At 39.8% G+C, this 14,508-nt stretch overlaps 1 protein-coding gene across 3 annotated transcripts in view; it reads left to right on the top strand.

The window, feature by feature from the left end:
- The window catches only part of MUSK (muscle associated receptor tyrosine kinase), an 85,345-nt gene that overhangs the window by 30,677 nt on the left and 40,160 nt on the right, over window positions 1-14,508 (top strand). For 2 of the 3 annotated variants that reach the window (XM_037152602.2, XM_053656584.1), the window contains exon 6: window positions 10,767-10,891. In XM_037152602.2, the coding sequence (XP_037008497.2) occupies window positions 10,767-10,891 (125 nt within the window). Of the gene's footprint in view, window positions 1-3,644; window positions 3,675-10,766; window positions 10,892-14,508 lie in introns of all 3 variants that reach the window. The other variant, XM_053656585.1, reaches the window with a different exon arrangement.

Raw genomic sequence — 14,508 nt, 5'->3', positions numbered from 1 at the left:
CAAGACAATAGATATACTATTTGACTTGGATGTTGAATATATCTGAGATTATTCCAATGTGGGAAGTCTCTTTTTTAAAAAAGATTTTATTTATTTATCTTTAGAGGGGAAGGGAAGGAGAGAGGGAGAGAAATATCAGTGTATGGTTACCTCTTGTGGGTCCCCTGCTGGGAACTGGCCTGCAACCCAGGCATGTGCCCTGACTGGGAATCGAACTGCAATCCTTTGGTTCTCAGGCCTGAGCTCAATCCACTGAGCCATACCAGCCAGGGCAAGGGAAGTCTCTGATTCTGCATTTTAAATGTCCTACTGAACAGTCCCAGAAAGCGGGGGGTGTGTGTGGGGGGGAAGGCATCACTAATTCAACTCTTTTTTTTCTAAGTATTTTCTTTTTTCAGTAAGAGATTGTGCCAGACTTTGGCAAGGAGGGGGACAGCGGCGGCGGTGACACGAACCAGAGTAAAGTATGCTGTGCTGCTCCCTCCCCGACTCCCCAAAGGAGATCACACATCAGTTTAGAAGAAAAGACTACAGGTGCATTACACACAAAGCAGTTAAATGAGAACTTAGAAATCAAACAGGAATAAAGACCATGAGGCAGGAAAATTTTAAAACTGATAAGTGATACAAACACTAAGTTCAGAGTCTAGAGGGATCATAGTAGTAGGCAAGTAGGATACATGGAAAAACCCTGACTACAGTTTGACCTTGAAATAACAAACCATCTCATACACTGAGTGAGTGCACTCAGCTTAAAGAGATTTTGCAGATCATGCTTGCAAAATTTTCTCTAAAGTAACCTCAATTGTGTGTGACTGTGTGTACATGTGTGAGTAAATTAATACATAAGCAAATGTAAATATATTTGTATAGAGATGTGTATTTGCATTTATGGATGAAAAAGATTTTTGAGAGTCTATATATGGCAATGTAACTTCTGGAAAAATTTCTAAGCCTCATTCCAGTACCATGGCAACCCTTAGACATTTATTCCTTCATATCTGTAGTGGAAGAAACAAGTACGTTCTTTCAAAACTTCGCACTGCTTCTCATTCCAAACAAATCAAGCAAAATGAACAATATTCACAAGAATAACAACAAAGTAAAAAAACAGCAAAGGAAAATCAGCCTTGTTCTCAGAGCATGCTTTGAGCACAGTCCGTTAAAAGATCGCTGGAGCAAAACTAAAGAGCGACGGAATTTACCTGCATCCAGAACCTTACAAGGAGCAGTTAAGAGCAGAAAAATAACAACTGAACAAGATGCTCAAGGCTTACTGAGGCCCTTCAATGTCATGCAGTAAAACTTTGGAGCTACTGCAGCCAGGGCCTAAGACACTCCCAGCAGGAGTGCATGCCCATCTCAGCCACTCATAAATACTTGGCGGAAAAAAAAAAACATCACTTTTTCCAAGCTTGGGAATAAGCACAATTGTGCTGAGAAAATAGAAAGATATGTCCTGCCCAAAGGCACTCAAATGAAATTTCTGAGGCCTGATCTGGCCTGACCAGGGGCCCTCACTGACTTCTGATTAAGGTCTGTCATACACAGGGCATCTCTGCAGTGTTCAAGTGTCCAGACGAGCAGCTTTAAGTGTGGGGAAAACTCTTAGGTCCCCAACACCTGTGCTGCACCTGTTAGGGATGCTGTTTTAAAAATGATCATTTTGTTTAGAGCTACTTTTGCCAGAAAACCTCTACATCTCCTCTTAACATAAACGTATTCAACTTAGAAGTGTCGACGAAAGAATATGCAAACCTATAGAAAAGTTTTAGAAGAGTGTTTTTGAACCAAATTTTTGAGGACACACCCAGAAGCCAGATCTCAGTGGATTGAAGAAATGTTCTGGAGAATGGCAGTTTTCCAGTTTCTTTTATGCATTTAGAACCAAAGGAGGAAACATGAGGAAGCCTCGTGAGGCCACTGGTGGTAGATGAAGGGGTTGGAGAAAGCCACGTGGGGAAATCTCTAGGGGTGGGTCGAAAGCGAAATAGAGAAGCACATACTTTGCTTGCTTTGGTGGGTACAGGATAGTTAACAAAGAACATCTACAGCACATGGAGATGGTATGTGGGGAACAAGACAGCAATGAGGGCTTCTCTGATCTCCCGCTCGGATGCCTGTGGTTGTGCCTTCAAGGGCTTTAGAAAAGAAAATTGCTCTGGCGTCGTTTCAAAGGTATGCTGTCCAAGACGCACAGAACTGTGGACAGGGCTCACTTTTAGGTAAAGACTGACCTTTGCTAAGGAAGCTCCAGGCCTGGGAGGAGACTCCCCTCAGGCCCCCCCACCAGTTAGGAATTTATAATCGAACCATCCTCTGTGGTTACTCTTGGTCACTGAGCTTGTCGGGGCTGCCATGTGGACCCCTGAGCATGTCAGTCTTATTACACAGGCCCTTTTTTGTTCACAGAAGTTTTAAATAGTCTTTGACCTTAATAATTAAAACAATAAAACAGGCGTGTGCTACTGATTGGTTGGTGGTAGTAGGAAAAGTTCAGACATGGAAAAGTCTAAATGGGAAATTAGAAGTTCATTAATAACTAAGAGGATTGGCTGTTAAGTGTAGAAATAAGGTCTTCTCACTGCGATGCTAGCTGTGATGCTGAAAGTTTTTGGCTTTGCGCCTGCAGCAAATCTGTGAGTCTCAGATTCCTTGTCCAGAAAATGGGCTGAATAATCTCAACTATGTACAGAGGGGTATGGTCAGGGTTACATGAGATAATGTATAATGTGTGGCTATATCCATAACCTGTGAAGAACTATGTGATGTATTCTTAGCACTGAAAGTGGTTAACAATAGGATTGCTTAAGTAGCATTTTGTACTTACATGTTACAGTTAGCTTAGCACTCATTTGAAGACAAGTCTAAATTGACATGAACAAAAAAACCTCAGAAAGAAAAATAGAGTTCCATGTGGGATTTATATCTGATATGGTTATATTAAACACTTTGGGACAATTCATTGTCTTTCTAGGATTTAAAAAAATGATCATTTCTCAACTCCATGTAGTGGATGGAGACATTTTTACCTTTTCTTTGGAGCTTGTGTCACCTGTGGTTTCCTGGAAGACAATGGGTTGATCTCTCAGCTCTCTGAGCAGCCTCTGAGAGTTGAAACAGTCTGGCTGGGGAGAGGCTCCGTTCTGCAGAAACCCCCTAATCCTCTGTTTACCACAACAGGAGTCTATTGCCATAGAAATGATAGCTGAGATCCCAGATTCAACATCACAGACTTCACAGCAGGGCCTTGTAAGAGGAGAAGCCAAGCTAACGAGAAGGAGCAGAGTATGTCAGAATAGAGCAGGCTGTCTGTTACCTTGAATGAAGGGTGATTATCAACGTTGAAGTAGAAATGCATGAATGAGCTATGTGGTCGGGTGTGCTGTAGTTTATTTTCTGTGTGCTACTGCCTGAGACTAAACACAGTCATTGGAAATTTTATATCATTTAATAGTTTGCTTTTAAAATGTCAGCAGTTTCCCTTGATTGCATTTGTTTCTTATTGAAATAAGAAACAAGCAGATTCTAATTAATTTTGTTGCACAACTGATATTTCTGTGCTCAAAGATTCCCCTTTTTCACGATGCCTTGTTTTCGTTTGTGTGTCTATTTTTTGTGTTTTGTCTTGTTTCTATTAACAGAAGAAAGTGAACCTGAGCAAGATAATAAAGGTATTATTTTTCTTTCTGCACTGCTTTTTAAATGTACGGTTCTATTCAATCGTTTATTTCTGCTGACTTTATAAACAATTCTGAGTGCCTTAGGGAGTGACAAAATAACAAACAATGTATGGGGAATATTAAGTCAGCATTTAACAGAGCGTTATTAGATGCCACTGCTTTATCATATTGTGCAATATACTTACTATTTTATTAGGAAAAGATTGAGTCAACAGAAATGTTTAAACTTGGAATTCCAAACTCTGAAAATGCAGACTGACATAAGTCAGCATGAGACTATAAATAGCACACTGATTGGAAGGAAAAGTAACCCTTTGACTAAAAGCCTTTTGGGGGAGGCAAGGTGTTACAATCTCTGAAGTGGGGAAGCGTGGAGGTGCCAGCTTAGGTTTGATCGTTATTATGACAAGAGGACAAGTATCATGCAAGTGCCCCAAACCAAACCAATCAAATTTAAATTAATTTTTAATCATACACACACACACACACACACACACACACACAGGAAAATGTCTAGTGGAAAATGGCTGAAAATTGAGTCTAGGAAAAAAACCCAATCGGTCAACAAGAGTTTTCGTTCTAAGAAAGCACTTTCCATCCTGATTAATATTCAAATTTTGTGCTGTTCTAACCTAAACTTTTATATTTTTTGGATGAAATGTGTAAGCTCTCATGTAATGTGGTTTGGCTCCAGGAATCACCTTTAGCTGGAATTATTGAAATGCCACCACCTTATCTTGGTAACTCAAATGAGGTATTTGAGATGCATTCCTATGTCTAAATACCAGGCTGCTTACAACTAAATTTAGATAAAAGCTTTTCACCTGCTCCTGTGTAATTTATTTTTCAGTTTAGTTCTGTTTGTGTTTGTTTTTTACTGCCACCAGCCATTTTTTTAATTTAAAGCAAGTAACCTTAAAACCCTCTTTTACGGAAAACTAGATAACAATAAAGAAAGAAAAGAACAAGAGAAAATACGATAAAATCCGTGTGAGCTCACTGTGTCCTCTGAGGTAATCACTCAAACAGAATTAATAAGGGACTTAAATAGTCCTGCTGTCTTACTTCCTTACCAAGAAAACAGAGGTAATTCATCTCAAGCCAAACTGTTCATTAATTTCAGGACTTAATTTGGATCCCCTGCCCACTGGGCTTCTATTACATTGCCAGTGTGATTTCAGAGTGAGGAATGGCTGTATCACCTTCTAACAAATTCAGATTACCCCTTACAGTGATCATCAATAATCAAACTTACATATTTGAAAGTGCTTTGAAAAATGGAGAGAGAGAAAGGGGGGGAGAGAGAGAGAGCGAGGAGAATATTTATGGTTATGTTACAAAGAGCTTTGGAATCACTGGCTGCTTCAGCCTAATTTTGAATATAAGATTCTCAACCTGTGGTTAGCACTGTAAACTAACCCAAAAAAATTAAGGCCCAAATGCATGACTAGATACCATGAGAGAAAACCCAGGGATGAATACGTTATCTGTGTCTACTCTCCATATTGCAGATGGACAAAGAAAGGCAAGTGGAAGAGAGCTCATAGTGACTTGGAGAATGATGGATTACACTTATTGAAAAAAGATTGCATAATTTTTTTCTTTAAAAATCCATAGTGAAACGATAGTAGACATTTTTATATTACTAAGTAATGTCAGGTTCCTTCTATTAAACAGCTTACTTATGTGACAAAAATATTTCTATATTGTTTTTCATGCAAATAAAACATAAATATGAATATTCAATGGACGTTTGACTTGATATGAACCATGTCACATTGCTTTTAAAGTTAATGACCTACAGTGTAATTTCAGCTGTGGTTGCCCCTAAAATAATGGGAGTTTATTATTGAACTATGACTACGTTTATTATTACAGGTGTATTATTATCCGTGGAGGTTAGTCTGGTGTTTATTTTTAATTGCAACTGGCTTTACTGTTTCAATGTTTGATCAATGTGGTGGAATTCTTTTTACCACCCCTTCACCTTTTATGCTTAGAACTGGTAACAAATACAGATGGGTATAAAAATAATCAGCATCATTGCTGATGAAACTGGACTGAAAAATAAAGCTTTCTATTCCTCCATGCAAGAATTAGACTAACATTACTTCTGTTCCTCATGCCCCTCAGCCCCTCCTCACTCTCCCACCTTCCACCCAGAGTTGTAGGATGGAGAAGCCCTGACCTGGGGAACTGTCTACTGCATGTTAACCCCATACCCTTATTGGTTGCAGGGGAGCTGGAAGACTGATGGCCAAGCAAGGGCTGAGCTATTCGTAACACGTGCAAGTCCCTTCTCCCATTTCACCAATCAGAGGAGTCACTCACTCACTCATTCATTCATTCATTCATTCATTCACTCATTCATTTAACAAATATGTATGAGTGCCAACCATATACCATGGAGGATTCTGGGTTATCTGTCTATTGATCAGCCTGTGTAAATGAACAAAGCAAGCTCTGCCCTTGTGATGCTTACATTCTGTGGGCAGAGACAGCCACCAAACGAACACATAAAACAAATAGTTAAGACAGGAGGCTAAATACTATGACCGAACATATGCAAAGGTAAGGCTAGGGGTCCAGAAAGCATTTTGATAAGGAGACATTCAAGTTGAAACTCCGTAGACATTTGCAACCTTCTCCGAGAGAGGGAAAGAGGCAGAAAGGGTGGACGCTATCTTTCAGGACTGGAAAAAGGGAGAATTTCTAGTTTATCTTTTGGCAAGAATGTGGGAGTACAGGAGTGACCAGCTTCCCTTTAATTCCTGATTTGTCCTTCTCCTAATTCACTTGATGTAACAATGAAACTTGGAGGGGGAGACCAGCAGTTTGTCAGCACGTTCAAGAAGCCACATGCCATGCCAACAGTGCTCCTTTCTGTACCTCCCATGCCCCGCTGGGCCTCTCAGAAGGTTCTGATGTGGGACAGAGCAGGATATTAATTAAATTAACTCTAAGCCCACACTGAACTCCAGAATGGTAATTGACTATTTTATTTACCATCTCCCATTATGCTTAGCTGTGTTGTGCAATATGGATCATCAGAGGTTTTGCAATGAACCCAAGTGATATTCCAAATAATGTAATACCAGCTAAAAGGGGGAAAAGGGGAACTGAAAATAACAACAAAATAAACCCTCCCTTATTACTAAATTTCCAGGAAGAATTTAAGGCCCCCAAATGAAAACTTTTGCCTTTATAAATTAAACAGAAATCAGATTTCATGAAAATGAAATCCAGATTTCATTGTTCCATAATTTCTTATTATTCTCATCTTTAGCCAGAAGGCTCTCATTTAAGTTCAAGGGGATAGTCAGTGTTATTTCAGCAGCTGCTATCTACACTTCTACAACACCTATGGGATTGAAATAACCCCATTCCTTGTCACTCAAGTATCCTGCTTTTTTTTTTTCAGATGCTCTGAGGCAATGAGATCTACAAAATAATTATTGTAGTAGTTGCATACTCAAAAAACTAAGACACACACAGAGAGCCCCAACATCTACAAGAGTTATTTCACCCAAAAGATGAATGTGGTGCAATCTAGGACTCCATTATTGTTACCAAAAAAACATTAGAAAAGACACGATTCCCTGGGTTCACCCTTGCTAGGATGCCAGTCAGTGTGTTTAGTTAGTGGTTCGCAACCTGTGAACTTGAGCTAAGCTGAGAGGAATCTCCCATCCGGGTACTCAGTTGGGTACCGTGTTGGTCACTCGGGGGGATGCACACTGCCTCCTCGCTGTCTTGCCTTCTTGAGAAATTTAGAATTTCCACTGGGATCAGCCTCTGTCATCTAATGTTGATGGACACTTTTTCAGATCCCTCCAGCATATTGGCAACGTTTTATTTACCATTTCCCTTTTGAGCCTTCTTGCTCTGGAACTTCAGTGGAGGTGCAGCCTTCACTCCCTCTTTCAAGAAAGCATTTTTAGCCCTGACTATCAGGGCTAGCTCCATCATTGGTGAATCAGAAGGCAGATGATAATTCAGCAACTCCTAGTTCAAAAATCACTAATACTTTCAAGATATAGACAAGAGAAAACTAAACCAAGCCTGGACTATCCAAGCACAGTGCCCTGTGTGACCACACAGGTCACTTGCTCTTGCAGCTGACCCTCTGACCTTGACAGTGGCTGCCACTCCTTTCTCTATGAAGTTTTTCAGGCTGCCAATATTGCCTGCAAGGGAAAATTTTCAGTCCCACGTTCTAGTTCACCTTAGAATCACCCCCCAAAAGTTTTGACCTAAAATTGTTGTGGATATTTCTGAAGTTCTTTGAACTGATACCTCTGCCAAATGTTTCTCCTCAAAAATGACAGTGACCAGAGGGAAGAGGGGAGGGAAGTTCAGGGGAGAGGGGGAAGGGTTTGCAGGAACAAGTATAAAGGACACATGGACAAAAACAAGGGAAGTGAAAATGGGAGGGAGGTGGGGAGAGCTGGGGGGTGGGCTGGGATGGGAGTAAAAGACAGAAAACTGTACTTGAACAACAATTTTTAAAAATGTAGCTTTCTTTAGGTGTTAAGTTTTCTAAAACTTATACTCTGTCCATGGCAGAAGTATGTGTTCCATCACCTGTTCCATCTCATTTTGGGGGTTCTGGTTTAGGTTCCATTACAACTTTTTAAAACTTGTGTTATTATAAAGTATTCAATCTTATGAAAAAGCTACATTATAGTAAATTCCTAAGTTCCTATTACCCAATAGCAAGAGTGATCAATAGTCTATCATTCTAGTTGCATCTATCCCACTACTATTTCATTGCTGCTGATTTATTTTAAAGCAAATCACAAAGACTAATTCAATCCGTCCATATGAACTATAATGTAGGGACTTTTGTTTAACATAATCACATTACCATCTTCATTACCCCACCCATTCCCAGTTAGTACTAATTTCTTAATGGCATTTATTGCCAGGACAATGCAATTTTTTTATCTTATTGTCTCAAAAAATATCTTTTTACATCTTAATTGTTGAAAATAATCCAAACAAGACCTATGTGTTATATTTTGGGTTATATCTCTTAAGTCTTTTTTTTATAAGGTTTTATTTATTTACCATTAGAGTGGAAGGGAAGGAGAGGGGGAGAGAAATGTCAATGTATGGTTGCCTCTAGTGTGTCCCCTGCTGGGAACTGGCCTGCAACCCAGGCATGTGCCTTGACTGGGAATTGAACCATGATCCTTTGATTCGCAAGCCCACACTCAATCCACTGAGCTATGCCAGCCAAGGCTTAAGTCTTTTTCAATCTATAGCAGTTCCCTCTTTTAATTTTTTTCCCCTAACATCACTCATTTGTTGAGGAGACTAAATAATTTGTTCTGGTGAACTGTCCATATTCTAGATTTGATTGAATTGTATCCCCACAGTATTATTTAACATGTTTGTCAACTCTATTTTGTGTAAGTTGATAATTAGACCCCAGGACTTACTTAAAATCAAGCTCCTTTGGCACAGGGGGAGGAAAGATTCAACTGCATTTTAAACATTTGATCCACTATTTAAAACCACTTGTTGCCTTGAGGTTGGCACCTTTCTTGCTTTTCCCTTCTGATTTTTGGGAAATCCAACATTTGTGTTTCTAGCATGCTGTTCTAGATTTCATCACTTAGAGTCCTCTATATCAAAAGATACGAAGTTGAATTAATCTGAACCTGCAAATCTGAAATTAGAATCTGCAGGAAGCATCCAGTTGTCAAACAAATTGTATCTCCATTTTTCTCTTTGAATTATGTAATTGTTTTTAAGAGGTATTCAAAAATTAGGCCAACTTCTAACACAGCTCTGAACTTGATCTATCCTTGTCCTGCTCATATCCTGTCTAGTGTATACTATCTCTTTCTGTACTTTCCCTTAGAAACCAAACTCCACAGATTTCAATTAACAAGCTTAACAAACTTTCAATTAACAAGCTTTCAATTAACAAGCTTTCAATTAATAAACTTTTAACTAAGCATTCAGTGGGGTTTCATACAACATGATGTTCTATACTTAAGTCCTTGTAAACAAAAGGCACAGGCATAACATTATATTTAGAGTGCAATAGGCAATTTAAAAGATTTCGTGTGGTTTAAAGAACACTGGATTTGAAGTCAAAAGACTTGAGTTCAGGTTTCTCAGCCATCAGTTTTATTAGAGCAGCTTCAGTTAACTGGGATTTAGATTCTACATCCATTTAATAACAGCAGGAATCCAGTGGATTTCTGAAGCTCTTACAAGTTTAGTGATTCTGTGATTCTAAGTCTCCTTCAGTTTATTGTTCATTCTGAGCCTCATCTCCACTCTTTAGTTACAGGTAAAATTTCTTCTCACATCAAAAGACCTTCCTTTTATCTAATCAGAGGGGGAATAAGCCTCAGAAAGGAATATAGATTACTTATTTCTCTGCTCACATTCTGCCTAAAATATTTTTTTTTTCTTTTCTGGCCCACTATGCTCATTTCAAACTGGAAAGTTTGACAGATTTTGTCTGCCCTCCCTGTATGATACAGTTGAAGGGGTACAATATTAATTAATTATTCATTAATTCAATTAAAATTATTACTTTGGTCAGGCACTCTTCTAGGTACTGATTGAAATAGGCAAGATTTTTGGTTGTTGAGAACTCATCATCTACTAGAGGGGATGACAGAAAAATAAAAATAAATTACAGATAGCGGTAAGGTCTATAAAGACAATAAAATAGGATGATGAAAAAATAAATGGGAAGAGGGTTGCACTTTATTTTGGTGGTCAAGGAGGGCCTTCCTGAGAAAATGACACTCAAACAGACTTGGATGGTACAAGGAACCCGCCCCATGAAGACATGGGGGATGAGTGCACCAGGCCGAAGGACAGCATCGGCATGCTCTGACACTGGGGACAAGCTGGGCACACCCCGCAGTGCTGAGAAATGTAGGGCCATAGTACAAGTGACTTAGAGGGTATTGCATTTGGTACCACCTTCACAGCACAGGGAACACAGGAGGATTGTACACAGGAGAACGAGATCCAATCTGCACTCTGGGAAGAGCAGACCAGCTTGACCTTTCCATACAGGAGCATCACTCACTACTTCTGTTTTCCTTACAGTTTTTGCAAGAATTCTGCGGGCTCCTGAATCCCACAATGTCACATTTGGCTCCTTTGTGACCCTGCGTTGTACAGCAATAGGCATCCCTGTCCCCACCATCACCTGGATTGAAAATGGAAATGCTGTGAGTGCCATCTATATGGGGACTTGTCTGGGGGAGACGCATGGGTGGTGAATTTCAGGACAGACCACACATTTGTCGAGTTTCCCTGATCTCGGTCATTGGTCCCACCCGCACCTCCATTTTTCAAAGCCTTCCAATATTTTCATCCTATAAGTCACTGACATAGAAATTGAACACCATAGATTTACTTCTTCCCTTTTATCATGGGTAATAGCAGAAAATCAACTGCTTTCTTTATGCCTTTGCACAAAAGGGATGTGTTAGCAATTCCTTTCCACACGAGTAAAACTATTTTCACAAAAGTCGTCATTTATAAATTGGTTCACTGCTGGGATCTACTTTGATAAAAATACTGCAGAATTAGAACCCATATCTGTCAGGTCAACATTATTTTCTTCATCTTTTATACTGGTTATAATAAATAAATTATACTGTGATTACTGTAAGTCAGGCCTTTTCTAAGCACTTCACATATAAGCATTCATTTATTTATTCTACATTTATGTATTGAGCACCTTCTGGGCATCTGGCACCATTCTAGATTCTAGGCATTGTGGATACAGGATCAAACAAAACAGAGAATGTTCCCTGCCCTCAAAAAGCTCACGTTCTGAAGGGGAAAGACAAGCTACAAAAGAAAACAAATAGGAGAATATACATTCTATGTGGATAGCGCCAAATGCTGTGGAGAAAAATAAAACAGGAAAATGAGACAGAAATTGCAGCCTTAAGAGAAAGATTCCATTTTCAATAGAGTGGTCAGGGAAGTCTTGTTCAGATGAAGACATCTGAGTTAAGACCTAAAGGAGCTGAAGGAAGATAATGGGGAAAATCTCTTGAGAAAGAAGTGCCTGCGGTATGCTAGAAGAACAGCAAGTACGTCAGCATGGCAAGAAGTGAGTGAGCAAAAAGAAAATAGGCAAAGGGTGTGTTTGGGGCTGTGGATTGTAGAGGCTTGTGTAGGTCGCTGTAACAACTTGGGCTTTTATTGGAGTTGGAGGTCTGTTCCTATTGTTTTCCTGCTGACTTTCGTTCATCGTGTTTTGTTTCCTTGTGTGCCTAGTTCTCTTTGACTACCTAGTGTTCATTATTTTGTAAAAAAAAATGTCAGGTTTCAGCTACTTAGTTGACATTAGTTTTTCTAGCAGTATAATCCCCTCTCTTTGTATCTTTCAGAAATTGCTGAAAATTTCTGGACCTTTGATTATGATACTTTTCCATCTGTCTGTGGATTTATTTTTCATGGTTGCAGATTTTACTTCTCTTTTGGGAGTTCAGGTGGCAAAAGAAGAGTTTAATGTGTAGGCTAAGATGATAATAGTAACTCAGGTGTTAAATAAGCATGATTTGCACGTAGTACAACCTTATCAAATACTTTCTCTGCCATTTTAAGTTCATTCAGCAGGGCAAGTTTTTTTTGGTCCACCATTGAGCCCTGCTTCAAATAGGCTGAGGGTTTTTCTTGTCACTTTTTGGCCATTTAAATCCACTAACCCTAACCCAATCTAGTCATTTTAAGTGTCTACCCCTAAGTAATAACCAGAGCCTCCAAGGGCATTTGCAGACGAGACCTCTCCCTTCCTCTCTCATGACTCTTGCAGGTGTGCCACCTGCCTTCCATACAGGTTTTTTGGTTGGCTTCTTAGCTCGTTCTCATTCATTCTTCCCTCACTTCCTGACTGCTATTTATGCACACATTTGCGGTGGGAAGAAAGGAGGGGTAGTCATTGGAGTGGAAAAGTTCAAATTTAACTGACTCTTTTAAGTTTGCTTTACAACCCTGTGCCTGACTAGTATTTAAAACTGACTCTTTGGAAACCAGGGAATATTCAGGATGCCACCAGTGACGCATTTTCCTCGGGATAGCTCTCTCTCTTTTATCCCCCAATTTGTTAGTTGACTGAAAGTCTCCCTGATGGTCCTTTTGGAAGAATTGGAAATGACTCCAGCTCAGATCTTCTATAAAACCTTTTTATCTACAAACTTTTGGGTCCAGACCATTGAACAGAGCTATTTCCTCTTTGCTCCGTCCATTGAAGTTGCTAAATAGCCTGACTCTGCTTCTTAGACTTTACAGGTGGGAATTAGACACGTGTCTGCTGCGGCAAAAAATAGGTGTGTCAGAGACCCCAAGGTCCCCTTCAAGCTTGGTGATTCACTAGAAAGACAGAACTGAGTTTACCGCAATGAAAGGACACAGCTAAAAATCAGAAAAGGGCAATCCATTGTCCTCTCCCAGTGGAGTTGCATGGAGAGAACTTAATGCCTCAGCAATGACATGCGACATGTACAGATGACTGTACAAGGGATCCTCACTCATGGTTTGGTGTCTAGTGTTTTTACTGAGACTTAGTTATACAGGCATGGACAGCCCACATGACTGATTTTAGCTGATCTCCAGACCCTCCAAAAGTCAGCCAGATACAGTGTGGCTTAAGGCCCCTGGGGAACAGAAAGAGATACTCAACAGAATTTACACTGTTAACATGAACACTCTTGCATGGCCGCAGATCTCAGGTACACAAAGACATGCTTATCGGGCAGGATAGTCCCAGGGATAAGATAATCTCTCAGGAGTCAGCCAAAGGCCAATTCTTTCTTTTGAAGGTGCAGTGTTTGAGCATCTCAATCCCACTGGTTAACCTTTACGACTCAGCAGGGGGCATGTATCAACTCTCTAGCTGGTGCTGTTCAGGACCTCTTTCACGTCTTAAGGGGATGGGGTTGCATGTTCGATCTGGTCCTTTGGGTGGGGTGAGGACAGCTCTCAGTGTAGCTGAACAACTTAAACCTTGGTCAGTTGTCTAAGGCAGGGTGTCAAACTTATATTCACCAGAGCCACATCAGCCTCATGGTTGCCTACAAAGGGCTGAATGTAGTTTAGGACTGTATAGATATAACTACTCCTTAGCTAGGGGCAAGGAGCTCAGCGCTGCCACTGGGTAGAAACAAGGTGCTGGGCTGGATAAAACAAGGTGGAGGGCCAGATTCAGACCTCAGGCCTTACGTTTGCCACCTTTGATCTAAGGGGTTCTCAGCTATTTTCATTTTTTGTGTTTTCAGGCATAGTCTCTGCCCAACTTTTTGGTATCTTGGCAGCAGCGTCCATATATTATCATATTATAATATATTAACAATAGCATTTTAAAGTCCAAGGAGTGTTCCAATGAGAAAAAAAAGAGAAAAAGGAGAGGAAAGGAAAGAGAAGAACTAGGACACTAGGCGTGGGGGCGGGGCAGGAAGGGTGAGGAAAACAAAGTGTGTCAGTGTGTCAAACTTGGGTAAATGTTTTACACCAGGAAAAATATCCCAAATTCTAAGGCTACCCCATCTAATGAAGAACGTCATCTTGCTGTAGCACCCTCTACATTTTATCACTTATTTATTCTTTGTTTTAACTATTGCTTCTATTAAACCTTTTTTTTTCTTTTCTGATACTTGGAAAAAACACTTTTCTCCTAATTTGTTATTAAAATTGGTTCATCTTATCTAATTGCTTACCATCCATCTTTTCAAAATAAAGTAAATAAATGAATGTCATTCTATAAGCTTATAACTTGAAGTATGCTAGATGAGAATTAGGTGAGGAATTAGAAGACCTAAGTTGTAAATGCTCC

This window comes from Artibeus jamaicensis, unplaced genomic scaffold, assembly GCF_021234435.1.
Source record: "Artibeus jamaicensis isolate MK-2021 breed Jamaican fruit bat unplaced genomic scaffold, CSHL_Jam_final scaffold_1964, whole genome shotgun sequence".
In the NCBI taxonomy this organism is placed as follows: domain Eukaryota; kingdom Metazoa; phylum Chordata; class Mammalia; order Chiroptera; family Phyllostomidae; genus Artibeus; species Artibeus jamaicensis.
This window is presented reverse-complemented; position numbering and strand designations above follow the sequence as displayed.